The 25382-nt window shown below is 43.2% G+C and overlaps 1 protein-coding gene across 4 annotated transcripts in view; it reads left to right on the forward strand.

The window, feature by feature from the left end:
• The window catches only part of ADRA1A (adrenoceptor alpha 1A), a 118277-nt gene extending 95054 nt beyond the window's left edge, over positions 1-23223 (forward strand). For 3 of the 4 annotated variants that reach the window (XM_061163848.1, XM_061163849.1, XM_061163850.1), the window contains one exon: positions 4910-6667. In XM_061163848.1, coding sequence (XP_061019831.1) covers positions 4910-5427 — 518 coding nt within the window. In that variant the 3' untranslated portion in view covers positions 5428-6667. Of the gene's footprint in view, positions 1-4909; positions 6668-10124 lie in introns of those variants that run through there. The other variant, XM_061163852.1, reaches the window with a different exon arrangement.
• Positions 23224-25382: the final 2159 nt, after the last annotated feature.

The following is a 25382-nucleotide window of genomic DNA, read 5'->3' on the forward strand; positions in this document are numbered from 1 at the left end:
AGACACATATAGGTGCTGTCACACACCTGATGGTATAAGCCAAGTGGTTCATTTATGGGAGAGCCTCTGATCCAGAAGAATCTCCCATTCACTGTCTTAAAAGCCAATATCAAGAGATTTGCTATAATTAGCAAGACAGTATTTCTGCAGGGTTAAAACAGGACTGTATTTAAAATCTAAGTGTAAATTCATTTTAATCATCTCCTTTCTCATCCTATGGGTTTCCCTGGTGGCTCAGATGGTAAAGAATCAGCCTGCAATGCAGAAGACCCAGGTTCAGTTCCTGGGTCAGGAAGATGCGCTGGAGAAGGGAATGGCTACCCACTCTAGTGTCCTTGCCTGGAGAATTCCATGGACAGAGGAGCCTGGTAGACTGTGGTCCATGGAGTTGCAAAGAGTTGGACGTGACTAAGCAACTAACATGTTTACACTTTCACTTTTCTCCTCTTATGCCTCAGCTGCCACCAGGAAATGGGTATTTTGAGCAGGGCACCTGAGGGAAAGGACTGATATTTATCTCTGAAGCTGTGGACACAACAGGAAGGCCAGAGTAGCTTGGCTCTGTAAGGAAACTTCAAAAGAGGGAAGAGGAATAGGAGGAAATGGACTAAAAGGAAATGTTGAGATGTCTTAATGCAGAACAGGACTCTGTGAATACAAAAGCTGTCCCTGAAGGAATTATGGGAAACTCCAAGGATCTGAAATCATCTCACTAGCATTAGCGTTCAGAATTCACTTTTTTTTTCCTTTTTCTCTTAATTTAAATTCTTCAAATAAGGGACACACACTCCCCTCTCTAGCTGATTTACAGAAGAGTGAAATTCCCAGGCAAGGTAATTTGGGGCATGCCCTGCTCATATATCCTTATTAAGCTCAACCCAAGGCCTGCCTTGAGAAGAGAGTCCCCTTAATCTTGTCATTGTTGCTATTAGGAAGAAATATGGACCAACATATAGGCATCATAATTAAGATGGGTTTTTCTGGAACTGACCATATTCACAAGAATCACCATTCATGTTCATATTAGCTGCTTTTTTCACCTCTCAGATTAAGTTTGAGAAACCATCTTTCTAGTTTAACTCCCCCAACTGTACCCTTTATCATTCTCCATATATCAGCCTCATTCCCTAGAGATGCATTATTCTAATGTATTTTCAGATGTGATAAAGGAACATAGACCCCAAAGTCAGACTTCTCAATTTCAAATCCTAGCTGACCTTCTGCCTGTGTGACTTTAGTTGAATTATTCAATCTCATTAAATCACATTTTCTTAATTTGTAAAATGGGGGTGTTGATAGGAATCATATAACTTATTTTTTATTAGAATACATTAATAGTTGATTTATAGTGTGTTAGTTTAAATGTACAGCAAAGTGAATCAGTTTTACGTAGATCCACTCTTCTGTAAATTCTTTTCCCATATAGGTGTTTTCCCATAGAGAGTATTAAGTAGACTTCCCTAGGCTATACAGTAGGAATCATATGACTCTTGATGTTACTAATGATGATTAAATTTATGTAGACTGTTTAGTACAGAGCCTGGCTCAAACCAGACACTCAATGTGAGTACATTGTATTATAACTATAGGAAAATGTTAAAAGCTTTAGAGGTAAAGATAATACGTTCCCACTTAACAACCATCATCTCTGTATGTGCCTGTTTGTGTTTTAATTTCTTTGAGACACACTGAATCTGACAGGGAATATGCTTCAGAGACAAAAAATACTCTCATCAATCATTGTACCATTTTGCCTTCTTTGGTTCTGCAATATTTAACTTTACTCTTTCTTTATATTTATGAGATTCTCTGCTAAATTTCAGGGCACTGTTTGCCAGAATAGATTTTTAAGCCTATCCATCAATTTGTCATGACTCTGATGGGTCTCTAGAGCAGAGAGAAAAAGAAAGACATAAAATCAAGATCTTTACAAGGCTGAGGCAAAAGAAAAAAATTGTGCAGGAAATAAATAACACTGGGCTAGCAGTTCTATATCTCTTTATCTATCACTGTATTAGTGCATAGCTATTAAGTTTGTGACAATGACTTTAATCATTCTTTTTTTTATTATTATTATTATTTTTTATTATTGTTATTTTTTTTTCCCAGTGGGCTTTGTCATACATTGATATGAATCAGCCATGGATTTACATGTATTCCCAATCCCGATCCCCCCTCCCACCTCCCTCTCCACCCGATTCCTCTGGGTCTTCCCAGTGCACCAGGCCGGAGCACTTGTCTCGTGCATCCCACCTGGGCTGGTGATCTGTTTCACCATAGATAGCATACATGCTGTTCTTTTGAAATATCCCACCCTCACATTCTCCCACAAAGTTCAAAAGTCTGTTCTATATTTCTGTGTCTCTTTTTCTGTTCTGCATATAGGGTTATCATTATCACCTTTCTAAATTCCATATACATGTGTCAGTATGCTGTAATGTTCTTTATCTTTCTGGCTTACTTCACTCTGTATAATGGGCTCCAGTTTCATCCATCTCATTAGGACTGGTTCAAATGAATTCTTTTTAATGGCTGAGTAATATTCCATGGTGTATATGTACCACAGCTTCCTTATCCATTCATCTGCTGATGGGCATCTAGGTTGCTTCCATGTCCTGGCTATTATAAACAGTGCTGTGATGAACATTGGGGTGCATGTGTCTCTTTCAGATCTGGTTTCCTCAGTGTGTATGCCCAGAAGTGGGATTGCTGGGTCATATGGCAGTTCTATTTCCAGTTTTTTAAGAAATCTCCACACTGTTTTCCATAGCGGCTGTACTAGTTTGCATTCCCACCAACAGTGTAAGAGGGTTCCCTTTTCTCCACACCCTCTCCAGCATTTATTGCTTGTAGACTTTTGGATAGCAGCCATCCTGACTGGCGTGTAATGGTACCTCATTGTGGTTTTGATTTGCATTTCTCTAATAATGAGTGATGTTGAGCATCTTTTCATGTGTTTGTTAGCCATCTGTATGTCTTCTTTGGAGAAATGTCTGTTTAGTTCTTTGGCCCATTTTTTGATTGGGTCATTTATTTTTCTGGAATTGAGCTTCAGGAGTTGCTTGTATATTTTTGAGATTAATCCTTTGTCTGTTGCTTCATTTGCTATTATTTTCTCCCAATCTGAGGGTTGTCTTTTCACCTTACTTATAGTTTCCTTTGTAGTGCAAAAGCTTTTAAGTTTCATTAGGTCCCATTTGTTTAGTTTTGCTTTTATTTCCAATATTCTGGGAGGTGGGTCATAGAGGATCTTGCTTTGATTTATGTCGGAGAGTGTTTTGCCTATGTTCTCCTCTAGGAGTTTTATAGTTTCTGGTCTTACATTTAGATCTTTAATCCATTTTGAGTTTATTTTGGTGTATGGTGTTAGAAAGTGTTCTAGTTTCATTCTTTTACAAGTGGTTGACCAGTTTAATCATTCTTTTTTTAATTTGGAAATTGAGTAATTGAATAAAATAACCTCTAAGACTGTTCGCATGGCGCTTCCCTGGTGGCTCAGGTGGAAAGAATCTGCCTGAAATGCAGGAGACACTGGTTCAATCCCAGGAACAGGAAGATACCCTGGAGAAGGAAATGGCAGCCCACTCCAGTATTACTGCCTGGAGAATTCCATGGACAGAGGAGCCTGGTGGGCTACAATCTGTGGGATCACAAACAGTAGGATACAACTGAGCGACTAACACTTTAACACTGTTCCCACTTTAAGATAATTTGATTTTGCTATTTTGCCTCCAGGAGCTATGAGATAGTTACTATGGAAGACGTAAAGAGACCTGAAACTTGATTCCTGCTGGATAAGTTAAAGGATGACTTGAGGAGGTAAAGAGGACAGTAAAGGGCATTTTGGACCTCTGGACCCAACTTGAGAGGGCCAAAAAAAATGGGCAATGACTTGGAGAAAATTTTTTAGTATGTCTGTTTACAGCGGAAGTATTAATGTTAGAAAGCTAGAGTAGGTTTAGCACTGGGCAAGACCCTGCATGTCAAACTCTTAAGAAGCATTTGGCTGCTACTGGAGTATTTTGAGCAGGTGAGTATACTGCAATGTCAAAAGGCATCGTCAGAGAAAAAATAAATCACTGGTCAAAATTGACAAAGCCAGTAGTTTGTAAATTTGAGATTCTCATTAGAAAATACTACTCCAACACTCAGGAGAGAAAAAGATTCGTATTGTTAATATTTAGGCTGTACTTGTATACATGTGGGCTCTACATGGGTGCTCCATTGCTCACTCATGTCCGACTCTTTGCGACCCCATGGACTGTAGTCCGCCAGGCTCCCCTGTCCACGGGATTCTACATGCAAGAATACTGGGTTGCCACTACAATATTGTAAAGTAATTAGCCTCCAAATAATAAAAATAAATGGAAAAAAAAAAGAATATTGGACTGGGTTGCTGTGCCTTCCTCCTCTCTTATGTCTCCTGCTTTGGCAGACAGGTTCTTTACCACTAGCGCCACCTGGGAAGCCCATATGATACTACATCAAAGAACAAAAGGACATTTCAGGTGATCTTATTTAAATATGGATGTTTGGATGAATTTCAACTTAGTTTTAAATTCAGGCAAAACAATCTGCATATGTACACTCAGCCTCCATCTCATGTTTTCACGATTTAAAGCTTCCTAGTGGACGTCAAGTGATATTGCATCACAAGAACCAGTGCAGCCCTGTCCTTTGGGTCTTTGCCCGTAAATGAATTGCTCATGTGGACCAAGTGTGAATGGCTTTTGAGGATATTATCAAGGATGTGATCAGTCAAATGTGAAAACTCAAATGCATTTGGAATCGTTTGGAGCTTTTTCGAGATACGATAAAGGTGTTTGTTGGAGGATTTGCTTTATTTTCCTAGCCAAGAGGTCCATTGACTTGCAAATAACGTGTACAAATCTCTTGTGTTTTCTTCCAGGGTCTTTCTTTCCTGATTTCAGGCCCTCAGAAACCGTTTTTAAAATAGCATTTTGGCTCGGTTACCTAAACAGCTGCATCAACCCCATTATATACCCATGCTCCAGTCAAGAGTTTAAAAAGGCCTTTCAGAATGTCTTGAGATTCCAGTGTCTGCGACGAAAGCAGTCCTCCAAACACACCCTGGGCTACACGCTGCATGCACCCAGCCACGCCCTGGAGGGACAGCACAAGGACCTGGTTCGCATTCCAGTGGGATCTTCAGAGACCTTCTATAAGATCTCCAAGACAGATGGGGTCTGTGAATGGAAAATTTTCTCTTCCCTACCCCGCGGATCTGCCAGGATGGCGGTGGCCAGAGACCCATCAGCCTGCACCACTGCCCGGGTGAGAAGTAAAAGCTTTTTGCAAGTGTGCTGTTGTCTGGGGCCTTCAACCCCCAGTTGTGGAGAGAATCATCAGATTCCGACCATTAAGATCCACACCATCTCCCTCAGCGAAAATGGGGAGGAAGTCTAAAGAACAGGAAAGGTCAGAAGGATGGGAGGGTGATCCTAGGCACCCGCTCTCCACTTCCTTCTGGAAGGCCAGCTCACGTTCCGTGGATGCTGAGACACAGCCAGTAAACCAGGGACCATCTGGGAATGGGCTGGGGAGGAGAGCTGACTCTGGGGCAGAGGTAGGGCTTAGAGAAAAGGGAGGATGTCATACCGCCATCCAGCTCACTATGATGGGAAACAGCATTTCCTTGAGGCTAATGCTCTCTGGGTCATTCTCTGAGCCTGCTTTCTATGCCTGCTCCTTTCAACGACAAACACCATGGGAAACAGAATTTCATACACAATCCAAAAGATGATAAATATAGGATTATGATTTCATCATGAATATTTTGAGCATGCACTCTAAGTTTGGAGCTATTTCTTGATGGAGTGAGGGGATTTTATTTCCAGGCTAAACTTGTGAAAGCCACATTGGATTTTTATGGGGAGAAGGCCTGGAGAGGAAGAGCCTTAAGATGGTGGCCAATATCCAGACACATTATTTTTAGAGCAAGTTTTACAGTCCACCCTTTCTCAGCTTGGGTGAAACTTGACAGTGAGATTTTATTTACCTTTTGCTGCTGCTTGACAGGATACTGCTCCCAATTCCCTAAGGGTGAGGGTGAGGGACACTCATTATGTTAATGGTCGTCTGCACTTGGGTCTAGAGGGTGTTGAAAGAACCAGTTGGGAAAAGGATGGCTTTTCCTAATGGAAGACAGTAAGGATGAGAGTCAGTTCTTCAACTGACAATTCTATGGACAGAATTCCATTAAGTGGTTCCAAGATCAGGTGGAGGAAGGCTTCTTGTGTAACATATTTAAAGATCAAGAGTTTGGGGTGGGCTGGGTGCTACTTTCAAGCTAAGACAGAGGCTTACAGCCTTTTCAACAAGGCCTAGAAAGGCTTTTCTTGGCAAATCACTTACTTTTTCCAGAATTCCATTATGAAAATCCAGGGCATATAACATTTTGAATGGCATATCACCACTGCCGTTCTTTCTCAGCTGCCTCACTACTACATGATGAGTGAGGTCCATGGTCCCCAGGGCACACGGGACATGCCAGAATAAGCCTGATGATTCAAGTACCTCCTTCCTGAACTCTGAAAGATACACGTAGGAAGATGCTTTCTGGTCACTTTAAGCCCATCTAAAGCAGAAGTTTGCAAATTGTTTTTGACAGAAGCCTATTTATGCTGAGAAAAGATCCAGTCGCCCATTTATTGAACCTATTCCCACTTTTTACAAGAACTTGGGGGGGGGGGGAGTGATTTTTTGCTTTCTGTATATCAAAGTTTGGTAAACCTCAAGAATTCAATATATTACAAAGATACAGATGGTGACTATCTGTAAAAACTAAAATATTTTCACATTCCACAATAGGAATTTAAAAGATTTATGTTTTTGAAATAATGCTTGACTAGAATCACTGGTCTATAACTTCTAACCATTTCTATGGTCTATTTCCCCTATTTGGGATAATTCCCTCTAAGAATTTAAAAACAGATTATTGCCATTTTTAATTTTTCATTTATTTATTTATTTATTTTCACCACCTCACATGGCTTGCAAGATCTTAGTTCCCTGACCAGGGATGAACTCAGATCCTTGGCAGTGAGTGTGCAGAGTCTTAACCACTGGACCACCAGGGAATTTCCTATTACAGATATTATTTAACCGTCACTGCAAAGGTAGTGGCACCATCATCTTTTCCTTCTTTCCTTGCAGCAAAGTGATAATTTCCTGAAATCCTTCTAAAAGGCTAATTTGTTTGCATACTACCATGGAAGCTATGTTTGCACATTGGTTGGAGTTTGGTTGTTGGTTGTGTTTTGACATAGAATGTTACTGCTTTCTCAGTCCTTTCTGGAAAGTACCTCATTGTTGCCCAGTTAGAAGTTAGACACTCTGCCTTTTGCTTGTAACTTGGACTCTGGCAGTAGATGCTTGGGGATTTCTAGACTCTTCTGGTCTGTTTGCACATCTTGCGATGGCTCTTCCAGATGTGGGTGTCATATTGTGCATGGAGGCACGCGAGAAAGACTTGACTACATAAACCTTGCTTCAGTTTCATTGTTGAGAATAACTTCTTTTAGGATCTGAATTTTTAAAACTACTTATACCAGGCTCACCCTTAAAGGAAGAACAACCCCATGAAAAGAAGGGTAACAGTTTTTCTTCACCAGAATATGACTCCATGTTTGAGCTGGTCTTTAAATACCTCTAGAGACAAATTTAAATTTTAAATACTAAAAAGCTTAGGATCACCAGAGAACTCGCTTTAATGCCACTTCTAATCAAAGACAACAATTTGAAAACCTTCCAGTCATCAGATAAAATCCATGACAATTGTATTCATGTAAAACTATCCATAAATAATTGTCTGCTACAAGCTTCTCCATCCCCAGGCCCTCCAGGGAGGCAAACTTTAACATTTTTTTCCTTTCCTATGCCTTGACATTAGGTAGAAACACACCAGTTTTATGAAAAATTGATAATGTCACCCAAGACTTAGTCAAAGCGGGATAAACAATACATGAGTTATTTTTTTACTCATCCACAAAAATCTCTGTACCTTGGAGCATGCCAAAAACTCTCTAAAATTGTCACAGTTAAACAAATGATCATCATATTTATACTCACATGTTTACTGCTTCTATTTGGAGTTTGGAGAATGTACCCAGAGTAACAGTGATCAAAATATCTTCTCTAATGTGTTATAAAAAGCAGTTGCTTTTGGGATTGTCTGAACATCAGCAAAAAATCAACTTGACATTATGGGATAGGTGAAACTTGAGTTTCTTCTGCAATTCAAATCGCATGCATTAAGAGAGACCTTGAATCTCCTTATTCAGGAATTTCCCCAGACCTTTGCAAGGATTTCAGAAAAGTTTACTTGTTACGCTTTCTTCATTTTACCTCCCATAAGGGAGGTCTCAGCCAACACTGCTTCTGCCTGTAATCACTTGGGGTCTGCTAACACTCTCCAAAAGGCTTCTAATGCTCTTGCCAGCTGCTTGGATTGGTCCCTCCACAGTGGACAGTGTTATTTGGGTAAATAAATATTTTCTTAAGGTTTTCTTCTTAGGTGTTACTATGTGCCAAGCATTGGCAGAACATTTCACATCCATAGTCTCTAAATGTCATAGCAGTTCTACTGTTCTTACTTGAGAGCCAAGAAATTTGATAGTTAAATGTGATGAATGATTCACCCAAGGCCAAGGAGGAACCATGATTTGATCCTGGGTCTTCCAAACCCTAATGTCTACATGTTTTCCACCAACACCTCAGCCTCCTAAGTAGTAAAAGTCAAAGCCCCCAAACTGGAGTTGGATATGCTGATGACACTAAACCATTTTTGTCATTGTTATTGTTCAGTTGCTACGTCATATATGACTCTTTGCGACCCCATGGACTAGCCTACTAGGCTCCTTTGTCCATGGGATTTCCCAGACAAGAATACTGGAGTGAGTTGCCATTTCCTCCTCCAGGAGATCTTCCTGGATCATAGATGGAATCTGTGTCTCCTGCACTGGCAGATGGATTCTTTACCACTGAACCACCAGGGAAGCCACTATACTCAAACTTTTGAATGTTTTGTTTCTTTGGGATTTGCTTCCAATTAATCTCAGTAAACATGCCGCCAATTTTCCAGCCTAGCCAAACCCAAGAGCAGGTCATAATTGTAAGGATTTGGCACCTACAATTCTAACTATCAAACTGCACCACTTTTGTAGGGTATTGTGACCTGGAATGTTACTGAGGCTTTGCTTGAAGGACAAATTATATCAAACTGGGTGAAGATGGACATGTAAGAGAAGGCAGAAGAGGCTTCCTTGGCTTAGAACAGCAAACACATTTGTGGATACAAAACTCATTGTGCAGTGTGTTGAAGTTATTGACGACCAGCCACAGTTCATCAGCACACTTTAGGGAAGAATAGCCCTTTTTTAAAATAAATAAAAAATAAATACAATATCACTTTCTTTCACCTGTACTCCAAAAATAATTTTTTTGAATTGGAGAGAGAGAAGGAATTAGAGATACTTCACCAGGAATTATAGAGTCCAGAGAGTATGTCAAACATGTGAATTTCATGTCTGTCACCAGGAGGAAATGGTTCAGAAAGCTAGTCTTCAAGTATCCAGAGACCTGGGCAATCTTTGAAAATGAAGACTCAGTTGGTAACTATAGCTACTTCTTAGATGGCATCATCTTGCTTCTGGATTTCACAAATGAAAACTTTTAAGTCCTGAGCATCTTGGTTACCCCCACCCTGCAAAATGAATCATCACACAGACCTTCTGGCCCCATAAGTTTCATGATTATGGCCTGGGAGTCAGAACATGTTAGGAACCCTTTGCTTGGGCAGGTAATTATTCACTCTTTAATCACGGCTACTTAATCACAGCTTGACAAACATTCTCACTTGCTTTGGGGGCTGTTTCTGCTCAGATTGTCCTGCCAAAAGAGACGCTGCCTCTGTGTATGAGTACTTGTTCACTTAATTAAGGAGAGAGCTCTGCTCGTCAGTGAAGGGAGAAGGAAGCCCAAGCGCATGGAAGGTAAACTCTGCAAGCAAAACCAGGGAGACTGAAAAAGAAGGCAGCAGTGGTAAATATGGTGGCATCCAAGGTGTGCTCATTTGTTACTCTGATTTCTTTTTGCACTACTAGGACTTTTAACCATCAAGCTAGCTGCACACAGCTCTGGTGGAGCTCCGGTTGGAACACTGTTGACATCTGCTCCCTGTCTGCAAACTGTGCTGTGGAGCAGGGCTGAGCCCAGGCTGCTGTGGGGTCCATCATCTTCCAAAAGCAAGGGCAGCAGTGGGGGCCTCTGGCCCTCCAAGTCCCTGCAAGATGAGCGAGTGCAGATGACTGTGATGGGGCCAGGCTGTCAAGAGCAAGCTGAGATTTGAGCAGAGGATGCCGGATCTTGCCAGCAATCCTGTCAGCATTACCTCTTTCCCTCCTATCCAGACCTCAGTGTCACTGGGGCTGTGGATGGATCTTGTCTGCTCTGTACAGGAAAAGATCATGTCTTGGCTACTGCAGCATGAACTACTGAGTCTTCTACCTCGAAGGAAGGTCATGGCATTGGAAGAGGGCTTTGGAGGAGGAGGAAGACTTACCTTGGACATTGCTCAAAGCTGTTCGGTAATGCGTTGCTGCAACTGCTCAACAAGAAACTTCCCTAAAGCTGTTGCTGATTCATTTCCAAAGACAAAACAAGTGTCTTTCCTCTACCTGTGGCTCAGGAGTCACTACATTACTTGCCCTTCATAGCATAGTCAACGTGGCATGTCATGAGCTAGAAATGATTATTGCGAAACTATGAAGAGTCCATATTTAATTAGGTATAAATTCTGAGAACAAATTTGTACTATATTTGGTGGAGGGGGGGCAGAAATGAAGGCTCTGATCTATTAGAAAACTTGAAAACAGTAACTGCATTCTGATGTGATGGACTTCCGCAGTGGCTCAGCAGTAAAGAATCCGCCTGCAATGCAGGAGACACTGGTTTGATCCCTGGGTCCGGAAGGGAGAAGGGCATGGCAACCCATTCCAGTATTCTTGCCTGGAGAATTCCATGGACAGAGGGATCTGGCGGGCTATGGTCCATGGGGTCACAAAGACTTGGATACAATTGAAGTGACACAGCATGCACACACATTCTGATGTGATAGAAAAGAAACTACAGACCGTCCCAACAGAAACTTAATATTTTCTTCTGTTTATATATTTCATACGAGTCCGAAGTACATTTGCGTATCTCAAGTCCTACCCCGTGAGGTAGGAAGAGAAAGAAGGAATAATCTTTATTAGCATAAGAAGAGCCAAAGGGAGGGATGAGGTTAAGCTGAAGGATTTCTTTGAATATCTTCAAATCCAGTCTCTGACTTCTTTTTCCAAGATGCCTTCAATATCCCTAAGGTCCACTGCGTTTCTCAAGACCCTGACATTCACATTTCACTTACTCACCTCTGAGCTGTATTTTCAGCTCTGTTTGTACCTTCTCTCCCGCTGTATCTCTGCTGGTGGCTGGGCCGATCGAGATTGTTCTAGGGGCTGAGTGCATATTTGTCTAGGCTTCTCTAATCGGCTAAAAGACAAGCAGAAGTTATTCTGCTCATTCTCCCTAGATAGGCAGCAGCAGAGCTAAGGAAATAAGCTGGGCAGGAGGGGCTCTTGGCTTGCTCAACGGGGTCACCTGTCAGGCAAAGACAGAAGTGACTGACATCTTAAGGACGTCAGGAACGCAAAAGTCCCAGAGAGAGTTTTGGGAATGTTCATTTTCCTGTGAGCCTGAGAGTTGTATACACCCTGATCATCACCATGAGCAAGTTGTTCACTTCTTCTCCTGTACCAGGCGCTGCATTTGGCACAAGAAGAAAAAAAAAAATACAGAAAGGCACAGACAGTCCCCAGCTTGTGATCTGGGTGTGTTCCAAACTCATCTGTTGCATTTTTCCAAGAGGCATTGTTATAAATGGGGGTGGGGGAGGATGTTCTCAGATGAACCAAAAGCAAAAAATAAAAATCTATTTAATATACACCTGGGTTTGGCCAACATTTTCGGCAAATGGCTAGATAGTAAATAATTTCGGCATTGTGGGCCATACTGTCTCTCTCACACATTCTTTTTTGTTTGAAATTTTTTGTAGGGAAGGGAGACTCTCTAAACATGTACAAACCATTCTTAGTCCACAGCCTGTACCAAGAAAAGCAAAATAACATGGGCCATAGTTTTCTATCCTTGATCTCTGCCATCACTTGTTTACAGCGTAGTACAAACAATGCTAAGCACTGGATTTGGTTGTTCAACAGCAAGTTGGTTTTTTTTTTTTTTTAATGTTCAATAACCACATCTACACTTGATTATATCAGCATCTCCAAACTGTACGAATTGTTAAGTAAAGTGACAGCGTTCATGTTCAGGGCTGGAGCCTGCTCCAGTATGACCTGCCCACCCAAAAGATACACTCCAGTATGTCATTGTGATTTTCAATCTCCACTCCTACTGCTGTATTCTGCAGAGCCAGCAGTTCAGCAGAAGCCCAGAGCCATCCACATGGGTCTTTCTAGCTCTTCCCCTCATTGGAAAAATATCCCAGCACAGTCTGGCCGACTCTGAGAGCAGCAACAGCCAACCACAGCCACTTGACCAAGGCCAATGTGAAGTTCCTCCCGGACTGCTGGAGGCTGCTGTAGGGAGGTCCTCACCGGGCTCCATGGGGAGGCCTCCTGACCACAGCGCAAGTACCCAGGCAATTAGGGGTCCACTACTGGAGCTCACCAGGACCTGGGGTCCAGAGGAGGTGCTGGACAGGCAAGGAGGTCAAACCAGTCAATCCTAAAGGAAATAGACCCTGCATATTCATTGGAAGGACTGATGCTGAAGCTGAAGCTCCAATACTTTGGCCCCTTGATGTGAAGAGCTGACTCATTGGAAAAGACCCTAATGCTGGGAAAGATTGAGGGCAAGAGCAGAAGGGGGCAACAGAGGATGAGATGGCTGGATGGCATCACTGACTCAATGGACATGAGTTTGAGCAAGCTCCAGGAGTTGGTGATGGATAGTGAAGCCTGGCATGCTGCAGTCCATGGGGTCTCAAAGAGTGGGACATGACTGAACGACTGAACAACAAGTTACCAACAGGAGCTCTCCTCCTTCTCCTCCCCCCACCTCCCCTTCTCTTCCCCTCCCCCCTACCCCTCCTCCTTTTCCTCTCTTCCTTTTTGTTTAAGTCTGAAATGACCTAACTGGACTCAAAATGGTGTTACTATGGAAACATATTTAGCCCTCCCCTGGGATAACAGAGCTCTATTTTTCTGAGCTGGGGCTTTGTGGGAGGGGTCTCCTCCCCATCCCCTCTGATAGGCAGTGGGGGGAGAAAGACAGTCCCAGCTGGAAACAAGGTGTGCAGTTCCCTTGGTCCAGGACAGGGTGTGCATGGCACTAAGAGATGAGACTTAGCAGAGATAGGGATGGGATGCGGCGGGGGGCAGACCCGATGGGGAAGGACCTGGGAGCTTGGAGACCTGTCAGTTGTAAATAACACTGCCAGCGGCAGGCATAGAATGGAGGACTGGGCAGACACTGCTCCCGCTTGGCAGCTTCCTCTCCCTCCTCCCAGCCCTGTCTATCTTCACCGTCTCCCTTCTTTGCTTCCCCTGTCCTTCCTCATCACTTCCTCTCTCTGCATCATTCCACCCTCCACCTCTTGTAAAACCTATGATGATGTTGGGGTGGGTGCCCTAACTCCAGAGGGTGCCAGTTCCGATGGGGTACAGTGCTGGCAAGCTGGTGCTTCCCTCAGCTGCTGCATCTCTCCCACGGCAGACCACCACCTTCCCGTGAGTCCAGGGCAGGAGAGGCCCCCAGTCTGAGAGCACAGAGGAAGCCTCCCCAAGGAGGACCCTTACCCTCTGGCAGGATTGCTGTCTTTGTCTTCTTATACTATTAGTTCCAAAGGAAAGCTACAAGCACCATGTGCAGTCACATCTCAGAAAAGAGTCAGGAGTGGTATTTGCTCTGCCCCTCCCCCCTCCCCAGACGTGTGTCTCTTCTTTTACCAGCTGCTGCATCCCCCTCTCTGATGTTCAGAAGTCTTTACAGACCCTACAATGCCCCCTTCTCTTCCTCTTCTTCATCATTTGTCTCTGGATTTTGTTGTTTCTTCCCCTTTTCCTTTCCCTCTTAGGGTCTCCAGGGCCTTGATTAATGCCATAAAGTAAACTTGGTTTCATGTCAGCATGAGGCAGTGGTTATTCCCCCAGAAGGGATGCTATGCTGTGCCAAGTCACTTCAGTTGTGTCCGACTCTTTGCAGCCCATTGGATGGTAGCCCACCAGGCTCCTCTGTCCGAGGGATTCTCCAGGCAAGAATACTGGAGTGATACTGTAGGTAGAACTCAACTGGATGCAAGGTGTTCCTTCATTCCTGATGCTCCTATCCCCATCTTTATCCCCCCAGCCCGCCCATTCCTGGACTGTGTTCCCGGATTCTTTTTCTTCTTTCATCATATTCACCAGGAGCCTTCTTACTGTAAGAAAAAGATCCTCTCCTTCCTGCCCGCTTTTGCTGACGCAGCTCTTAGCATTTGTAATCCCTCCATTTGCTAGGGCCGTCATAACAAAGGACCACACACTGAGTGACTTAAACAGCAGAAATTTACTCTCTCCAAGTCTAGAGGCTGGAAGTTCAAAATCAAAGTGTCGGCCGAGTTGGTTCTTCTGAAGCTTCTCTCCTTGACTTACAGGTAGCCAGCTCCTCCTTGTATCTGCACACAGCCTTCTCTCTGGACGTCTGTGCCCTAGCTTCCTCCTCTTAGAAGGACACCAGTCCTATTGGATCAGAGCCCATGCCAATGACCTCATTTAACTGAAGGTACATCTCTTAAGACCATACCTCCAAATACAGTCACATTCTAGGGTACTAGGAATTAGGATTTCAGCATACAAAATTTAGGGGGGAAACAATCCAGCCCATAGCACTTCCCTCCCCACTGTCTTCTTTCTTCACATAAAAATGTATCCATAATTCTTTTCCCAAATCAGAAGTTCAAATGCAGTCCTTCCCAAAGACCCTCTCCACGATCCTACAGCAGTTATCTATCACAGGTATTTGGCAACTACTTGTGCACTTCGGGGGCTTCCCTGGTGGCTCAGACGGTAAAGAATCTGCCTACAATGTGGGAGACCCAGGTTCAATCCCTGGGTCAGGAAGATCCCCTGGAGGAGGAAATGGTAACCCACTCCAGTATTCTTGCCCAGAGAATCCCATGGACAGAGGAGCCTGATGGGCTACAATCCATGGGGTCCCAAAGAGTCAGACATGACCGAGTGACAAACACACTTGTGCATGGTATTGTGATCTTTCCGTTGCTTTTTAAAATCTATAACTCCTTTTTCACTGTAAAATGTGCTTTACACCCTACCTTTATTGGTTCCATGTTCTCAGCTAGATGGAAACTCTGGGAAAGCAGGAACTGTCATATAGTTCCATGTGTGTACAGCAGTCCTCAGCACCTAGGTGTCATCTCTGAAGACAGGCTCTCCTAAGCAGGCCAGGAGAAAGGAAGCATAGAGAAGCCAGGGACCACTAATCCAAGCACTAGTAAGAGGCAGGGGCTGGGAGCTGGGAGGCCAGGACCACAGGTGCTGAGGAACACCAGATAATCCACCAGGAAAGTCCAGGTAATAGTTCATAACAAAAGGCTTCTGAAAATTTGCAGCAGGAATGTAATCAGAATGCAGAGCCCAGCAGTGGGGAATCCCAGGCTGTTTGTTTCCAGACCCACATGCAAACACGGAATCACCCTCAGAGCCATCAATGAATGGGACAGACTCTAGACCCTGAGAAAGGGTGAGACAGAGCAGGATTGGATCAAGAACCAAAGCCAGGGAACTCCCTGGTGGTCCAGTGGTTAAGACTTGGCCTTTTAACTGCCAAGGGCTCAGGTTCAATCCTTGGTCAGGGAACTAAGATCCTGCAAGCCCTGCAGTGTGGCCAAAAAATAGAAAATGAACCAAAGGCAGAATGCTTTGGTCCTGGGAGTTGGGTCACTGAGAAGCCGCATGTAGGAGACTGTGGTTACCATAGGCCCCCATTCCCAGCAGTGGCTGAGTTAATGCTATTTTAATGACGTCTGCCCTATATCAAGATTAGCTTGGAAAACTGGTGCCAACCAGCCTTCAGATAGCCTTTCCTCTCTTGTCTCACAAGAGTAGAGGAAAGCAAGAAACACTGATTTGATTGGCTCTGAGGATGTATACAGTCATTCTCTCCTCACAGGCCTTTTAATTCCAACCCAAAGACCACCTCCCGCCCTCACTGCCTAAACCCTCAGTGACTATATAGTGTCCAATCTCAGAGGCTGCTGCTTCTGCCTCTTGGGAACCCCCAGCCTGTTCCCTTAGAGCACCGGTGGCCTTAGAGGACCTTGGTCTGGTCCCCTTGCTTCTCTTCAGAAAATCTGATCCCACTTCTGTTTCATCAATCCACTTAAGTCATTGTAGACAAATTTATTACCTGCCTGGTGCTTTCCTGACAGCCAAAGAGCGATGCCTTCTCTTCTGCCTGGATTTTGCTGAGAAGTGCAAGCCTTTGTTCTCATTTTGAAGAATCAGCTTAGCATCTGCTGTCACGCTTTCTGGGTGAAGAACCATCCACTTCAGTTTTCTGGTCCCTTGCCTCCTCCCCAGAGACCCTCATATTGGAAGTGTTTCTGGTTCCATGCTATCTAGCACAAGGGAACACCGTTTTGTCCAGAGTAATGTGGTTTGCTAGCTTCAGGCCAACCTAGAAATTATAGGAGGGATAAAATCCCATGAAAAGGCAGGTCCTACAAAAGCATTAAAGTGTATTTAAACCAAAACCATCCAAAAATAGTTTTGATTGAGTGTGGCAATGGCTTATTGATTTATCCAATAGAAAGAAAAAGCTATCTTTCTTCCTCACTCTGGTCCTCTTGCCTTTTGCTAAACCCAGCATTATCTTCCTAATGAAAACATTTCAGCTCTGCAGCTTGGTTAATGGAAATCTCAAGAGTAGGAGGGTCCTTGGTACATTAATCAAAAGCTGAGCATCAGTATGAATGCATCTTAGCCCCAGTGCCCTCCCCACCCAGGCCCTCTGTCATAGCAGAGGTGACAGTTGTTGAAAAGAGCTGGGACATGGGAAGCATTGATACTTGAGGAGATGAATGAGCAGATTTAATAAAAAATAAGGATATTCAAATTCAATCTGATAAGTAGGAAGGCTATTAAAGAGTAAGCTGTTGAGGGGCTTCACTGGTGGTCCAGTGGCTGAGAATCTGCCAGTCAATGCAGGGGCCATGGGTTCGATCCCTTCCTGGTCCAGGAAGATCCCACATGCTGCAGAGCAACTAAGCCCATGCACCTCAACTAATGAGTCTGCGCTCTAGAGCCAGAAAGTCAGTACTGCTGAGCTCAAGTGCCACAACTACTGAAGCCTGGGCACATAGAGCCCACACTCTGCAACAAGAGAAGTCACCGCAATGAGAAGCCCGAGTACCGCAACTAGAGACTGGCCCCCACTCCCCGCAGCTAGAGAAAAGCCCACACAGCGAGACCCAGTGCAACCAAAAATAGATCTTTTTTTTTAAGTATAAAATATTCTTGAGCAAAACAAACAAGAATTGTAAATATTTAAATAACAAATTATTGCTAATTTTCTACACGCTTTCTTAATGTAGTTAAATACCTATCAGGGAGTCATTGAATAAAAAAGTGGAGTCCCCTTCTTGCTTTTGTCTCTACTTCCAGCAACTCCCCTGACCTTCTGCTTTCTTATTCCAATCACACGCAACCTTGATCCCTAAACTTCAGCACACAAGAGCTGCCACTCTGCAACAAAAATTTTGCTTCAGCTTGTAAAGCCTGAGTCAAAACACATGCTTTCTTCATCAGATGTAGAAGGAGGAAAATAGCTATTTTTGTCTCTGGGGTATAAAGCCATAAGCAATCCATTTTCCAGTGTTACCACACCTACTTAACCCGATGTTGCAGACAATGAAATGAGTTTGCTGCCTACAAGGCACTGTGATGGAGTATGTAGAGATAAAGCTTTAAAGAGTAAAAATTACATTTTTGGAGCATCTCTGATGTGAGAGATGCAGTGAGCTAAGCCCACTGCCCATTTTTGATATGGTAAAATACAAAATTTTACAGTCACATTACCAAAAAAGCATTTTCACAGAGAACCAATAGAGTGATATGAGTATGAGAAGAATAAAAACAGTAGTCATAAGGGAGTTCAGGGTAAAGAGAATGACTGGAAAAAGCTGAGCCGCCTCTGTACCTTTCTCTGGAGCTCACCTGTGTAGGCACCCAGTTTGCTGAGCCCTTGGCCCATCATAGGAGGGGAACGTGTGGATTAAGTAAGCAGGGGCCTGGGAGCCACAAAACCTGGGCTTCATTTCAAGCCTCAACTTAATACCTAACGAGGATCTTGGACAAATCATGCAACCTCTCTTGGCCTCATCTTCCTCACCTGTGAAATGGATAAGCAAATGAAATGATGGAGGTGAAATTATCTCACATGAGGATAAAACATTTGAAATCACAATATCCCCTGATAACTGCTAGCCCTCTGTCCTTGTCTTCATTTCCCTCCCAAATGTTTTATAAATAAATGATATAATTATAAATTAGATCACCTTTACAGTATCTTAACTGGAGGAGGAAATGACAACTCAGTCTAGTATTCTTGCCTGGGAGATCCCATGGATGGTAGAGCCTGGCAGGCTACAGTCCGTGGGGTCACACAAAAGAGCTGGACACAACAGAGCATGCGCACACACACAGAGTATCTTAAAGCACTGAAAACCCCACGTTCAGGAAAAGACAGACTAAGTCTTCCTGTTTCCTTTGCTCCTTATCCTAATTCAGTTGATACTTTCTAGAAGTTGGTCATCACCAGTTCAAGACACAAGTATTCTTTCCCTAGAAAGGAATTCACAAGATGGGTGCTTTACCATTGCCTGGAAGCTGTCACTTGTAAATTTAGAGTGCTCGGCACCAAATTCCAAGTTTCAGTTATTTCTCCACACCCCTCCCCCAACCCATCATGATGCTATTTTCCTTGGATTGGAAATAAACCCACCAGAACATTTTGTTTTAATTTTTAAAAGTCAGACTCACTGGGCTACTCTAAGGCTTTCCAGCCGACTTTCAGATTATAGACAGCCCAGAACAAGAATATCAGGGCTGGTGTTTGTAACCTTTCTCACACTGATGACTTATTTGGCAAATAGGAAGTATTTTGTTAGCATCATTGCGCTATGAAAGACACTGTACGGGATGCAGACACTATAAGATGTGTGTGTGTTTATACAATCAACGTTATGAGGAAGAGAAGTAATTTTGACCAGAGCGATTGAAGCAAAGCTTGGGGCTAAAATTCATCTCAGGAAAAAGGGCTGGACACCACTTGGCCTGGGGAACCGTCAGCAGTGTTTACAAGATGCAATAGCAAATTCCGGTCATGACCCATGAGCTGTTTAGATTTCAGCCGGAATTAAAACCCACAGCATGGGAGCACCACGTCATAGTCTTAGATCTAATTTCAAGTGCTGCTCGCGAGAGCCTCACCATTTCTGTGGACCCCTCCTGAAGATCTCTGGGATCCTTCAGGCAAGAGGCGTGACAGGAAAGTCCACACGCTAGCTCACCTCACCACGGCTAAGTTTGCCCAGAGCAATCAGTCGATCAAAAGACTGTGCTTGGCGGAGGACCCGCCACCATCGTCCTGCCAAATGGTCTCTTGTGACTCAGAATCTCAAAGTTGTTTTAAAGGGAGGGGGAAAAGTCACTTTCAGGGATGAGGTTCTTGGCCCAACTCTGCTTTGTACAAACACAGTCTGTGTCTATTTTGGTATTCTGAGTTTTTGAAGCAGCTGTAGAGTTGTGGCAAGGGTGAATGGATTGGTGTTGGCCCAAATCAAAAAGAAGAGTTCTCCATCCTTTCAGTGCTGGGGGATGGAAAACTGAGAGCACCACCTCATAGGGAGCAGCATGTGACAGGGCTGCCCAAAGGGAAGTAAGTGTGGACATCCATTCACAAAGAACTGTTTGCGAAAGCCCAAACTAGTACAGATCAATACCTTTGTTAGGGGTAAGAATCTGTACTCTGCAGAAGGATAAAATTTTGATCATGTTGACGCAGAATGTCTAGTATGTTAAGACTATTAATATAATTTATTAAACATCGATCTGCCTTGTTTTTTGAGGGGACATGGCTCAAACAGTAAAGAATCTGCCTGCAAAGTGAGAGACCTAACACAGAGATCCCTGTGTTAGGAAGATACCTGGAGAAGGGAGTAGCAACCCACTCCACTATTCTTGTCTGGGAAATTCCATGGACAGAGGAGCCTAGCGTGCTAATAGAAACAACTAAGCAACTAGCACTTTCACTTTTTTTTTCACACCCATTACGGAGCTCAGTGGTAAAGAATCCACAGGAAATTCGAGTTGGATCCCCTGGGTCATGAAGATCCCCTGGAGAAGGAAATGGCAACCCTCTCCAGTATTCTTGCCTGGGAAATCCCATGAAGAGAGGAGCTTCGTGGGCGATAGTCCATGGGATCACAAAGAGTCAAACATGACCTAGCAACTGAGCATGTACACACACCCATTAAATGAAGCCAGCTCCTGGTTCATGAGTGTGATCCTCACGACCTATTGAAGGCCAGGGGTGCAAGGGAGATGGTCTCCAACCCAACCCCCTTTCCTGGTACCCACTGTCTTTTGAATGCACCTCAGGAACCTGTAAGCCTTCCCGCCCATGTGGACCTCCTTCTTTAACATTTGTCTGACTAAGGCACAAATCTAGCATATCACTGTTGCTAATGCTGGGACATCAGTGATTTAGAAAATGATAATGTAAAGAGAAAAAGGAAAACTAGTATGAGGTAAAATAGCTCAGAGACTTCCCTGGTAGTCCAGTGGTTAAGAATCCACCTTTCAGTGCAGGGTATGCAGCTTCAATCCCTCGTTGGGGAACTAAGATCCTGCAAGCCACTGGGCCCCTGAGGCCATGCACCTCACCAAGAGAGGAGCCCCCACATGCTACAATGAAGACCCAGAGCAGCCAAAAAAAAAAAAAAATAGCTCAATGTTTCAAGGATCAGCTTAAGACAACTCTCCCTATTGTGTTCTGAAAAAGTAAACACTGAAGTTCCTTTTGTGTCCTTCAATTGAAAGCATATCCACAGAGGTAGAAGCCATGCTGTAAAACAGTCACCTTCCACCAAGGGAAGCTGCCCATTGCATACATGGATCTGCCCCTCATCTATCCATTCTGTCACATTCACTGAGGCACCTGTGGTCTGTAGAGAGTCCAGGCAAGTCAATGAGAGCAGAGCGTGGTAAGGACTAGTACACACGCATTCACATGGTACTGTGGGAGTTTGGTTGAAGGCATCCAGTTCAGCCTCACAGTTAAGCTTCTCAAAAATAGTGACGTCTAAGTGGGATCCTGGAGGATGAAATGGAACTGGGAACAGAAGGACTTATTCCAAGCCAGGATGGGACGCAAAGGCCCAGGGGCTGTGAGCCTCATGCACCGGCCAGGCTATCTCCTCCTCCAATGGACCAGGGCACGTAGATGTCAGCCTTGCTTATCATGGTGGCCACTTGGCTCTGCAAATCCTCACCACCTCTCATCCTCTCATCCTCTGCAGGCTTTTCTTCTCACTTTTCTTTTCAGCCAAGGAAGAACCGAGGAAGAGCCAGTAACTGATGAGTCCAGGGGTTTTCTTATCAGACCTCCCGTATTTGGCTTGGCTGGAAAGCCTTAGTTTCTCAGTCTTCTGGTTATCTTTGGTCTCAGGGCTTAGCACAGCATTACAAAGGGATGGCTAAACAGAGAAAAAAAAACTCTATGTCTCATCATGCAAATAAACATTTGCCCCAACATGAAGTAGCTAATCCATTAGAATAACCAAATGCTTTGGAGGTCTTAACAAGCTAATCTTCGTTGATACAATTGAAAAGTTTTTGATGTGTTTAAAAATTGAGGAATTGTTTGTAGCAAGAAAATGTTGTGCAATAAGTTTCAAAGAAAGAATTTTTCCTATCCCCTCCCCTCCCAAAATGCTGTGTGCCCAGAAGCTGGCTTCCCATTGTCCTTATCAGAGGGTGGGAGGTCCATCATGGAGGGTCCATCACTGAAGGGTCAGTATCGTATGTTATATCAGGGCATATTATAATTGAAGAGTGCCTGGGATTTTATTACGCACCAAATGCAGCAGAGGTGGCAGGGGGAGAGACAAAAAAGAAAAGGTCTTGGAGCTGCATTTTTTACAATCAACTAGCCATAAGGAGGGACTTGACTTTCTGGGACTAAGGAAAACAAATTTGGAGGTTCATTCTGTCTGTGAAAATAAAACTGTACTTTAGGAAATAAAGCTGATGCCATTTAAACATGAACCACAGGACATTCCTGGCTTACTGCAGCTTTTATGTCTTATCTCCTCATTCAATCTGTTAAAAATATAAAGACGGCATTTTCGCGTTGCCAAGGAAGCAAATGTGAGCTGATGGGCTGATTTTAGCTGCTGTGGTTTTCCTATAATCCTTACTATTGTTGCAGCAAATAAGATCCTTGTAAAGTACAGTCCCACTACGCACTGTTCATGTACACAACCATCTTCTCCATGTCTTAGTATTTTGTCGATTGAGTTGATCTTACCAACTTTTCCCTCCTTGTAACAAAGTTCATTTGAATCATGCTGGGAGTTCGATCTTTGCTCTGTGCTATAGGAGGGAGAATTCTCTCTGTTGTCAGGTAAACACGCTCGTGTGTATGAATCGTTATACTTGAATTCACTGCAGCATTTTGTATGGATGCTATATATGACCCCCAGGCTGGCTACAATGGCTTCTAAAACTTTTCACTCTTTTTAAATGGACTCAGTGTCCATGGAATGTGCTGTTTAAGTGTTTCTGAATTTTCTACATGCCATTTTTATAGATCCATTTGTTTATGATGTGATGTGGTGAACAATCATGTTTTTTTTTAAGAAAACAAATGTATATATTTACTAAGCAGATGAGTAAATTATTATTATCAAACAAATAGACTTTATGAATCATGCAGCCCACTGTTCAAAAGGAATTTATTTGTTGAATAAAGTGACTTCAAATTATAAGCATTTATAATGTCCTGCTAAATATGGATGCCATAATATTTAAATTGTGTTGCTCAATATCAATGTATATTCTCTAATAAAATATTTTAAACCTCTTTCTTTAGATGTGTGGTACCCTACTTCCTCAATCATAAGTCATTGTTAATACATCTGTTGAAAATTGGAGTGTGTTATTCTTTTTTTTTATTAGCCCCAAAGTTTTATTCATCATAGGGAAACAATGCTCAGGAACATGTTAAATAAAATTTTGCAAAATCAGATCAGCTGTGAAAAGTAAACAATCATGACAGTATGACTTTTTCCCTTTATTTATAGTGGATAACAAACTTGAAGTTTATTGTAATTAGTAATCTTCAATTTTGTAATCAAAACAGAACTTTCAAGATAATCTAACAGTGTTTCTGGTTAAGACAGCAGATTGAAAACAATAGGCGAATTTCACCCCAGTTGGAGTCAGTATTAACTCTTAAGAAGGAGAGCTGATGCCTTTGGTCAGCTATATAAGATAGACCGTATATAAGATATGTGAGTTGTCAGTATTCAAGGTAAAAGTTGAATTATAACTGCATCATCAGGTTTAGAGGAAGAGGAAGGTGATACTGAAGCCAGCCACACAAAAATGTTGGAGTGTGTCCAACATTTTTGAACCGTGTGTGTTAAATGACCCAAAGCCAAGGCAATAGATTGTAGGGATGAGGGGCTAGTGCTCAGAGATGGTCATGGGAAGCACAGTTCAAGGAGAGGCCTTTGATGGTGCTTCTTGTCTGACCATGAACACAGAACTGGGAAACCCCAGGACCACCCTTTAGCTCCATTCCCTCCATGCACACCTTGGTGACATGACGTCATCACTGGGGATAAGAACTTTTTAATTTAGTGTTTTCTTAATATTATTTCAGATGAAGTGCATTTCTCTAAAAATGTTTCAATGTCCAGTTTCAATTGGCAAGTGGTAACTGTCAAATCTCAATGGATCGTGAACATTTTACTGGGGGTCAGACACAGATTCTTACTCCTTCAGCCAATCACAATGACCAGGTAAGGGAGAGGTTATCTTTTATTCTAATGGTGTATTTCAGGGAATAAGCACTTACAGCTTGGCACCAGGTGGCTCAGTGGTAAAGAATCCACCTGCCAAGAAAGAGACTCGGGTTTGATCCCCAGGTTGGGGAGATCCCCTGGAGGAGGAAATGGCAACCCACTCCAGTATTCTTGCCTGGAGAATTCCATGGACAGAGGAGCCTGGTGGGCTCCATGTGGTCGCAAAGAGTCGGACATGACTGAGCACACTTTAACTGTTCTTTGGTGAAAGGTTTATGAATCAACAAATCCAATGATTTAAAAAAACTTCAATTTTCTCTTAAAATGTTAAGTAGCATTTTCATGGGCTGGTGAGTTTCCAAATTCCCTCAATCACTTGCCACCCGTACGATCTCAAGTTAGTCACTCAACAACTCTAAATCTTAGTTTCCTCTTCTGAAAAATGGGGACAATTATTGTACATCACACAGAGGGTCGCTAGGATAATAAAATAAAACAATACATGGAGAAATACTTAGAAAAATACCTGACATTTAGTTGCTGCTGCTGCTGCTGCTGCTAAATCACTTCAGTCGTGTCTGACTCTGTGCAACCCCATAGACGGCAGCCCACCAGGCTCCTCCGTCCCTGGGATTCTCCAGACAAGAACACTGGAGTGGGTTGCCATGACATTTAGTTAGCACTCAGCAATTATCAGTTGTTCTTTCATTTACCCATCTGGCTGTTTTTGTCATGGCTGTTGCATTTGGCTGCCCACAGAGATGAGCATTGTCTTCCTGGTGATGAGAGATCAGTTTTACCCAAGGCCCTTAGCATCAAAGTCAAATGATGGTACCATATCTCCTATACATGCTGATTCGGGGTTTGCCAAATGAGGTCACATTTTGGGGATGCTCTGCGGGTCACAATCCAGCTTCAACTGGCATGACCAAGGCTTCACTTCCTGGAATCCCACAGAGGGTGTGGGGTGCAGGGCGGAGGCAGAGTGAGAAGATGTCCTAAAGGACACAAAAGTTTGCAGTTGTTCAGGCTTTGTTTCATGGAGCATGGAAGTGGTGAAACTGGTTTGTAATTTCACATCACTGGATTATCCTGATGACTTTTCTTCTTAATTCACTTACATTTTTGTCCCAGGACATAGACTCTGGAAGAGACAGAAAAAGGAGATATGGTCAATTTTGCCATTCATTTGTTCCTATGAAAGTAGGGAAAT

The sequence above is a fragment of the Dama dama genome, chromosome 16, assembly GCF_033118175.1.
Source record: "Dama dama isolate Ldn47 chromosome 16, ASM3311817v1, whole genome shotgun sequence".
In the NCBI taxonomy this organism is placed as follows: domain Eukaryota; kingdom Metazoa; phylum Chordata; class Mammalia; order Artiodactyla; family Cervidae; genus Dama; species Dama dama.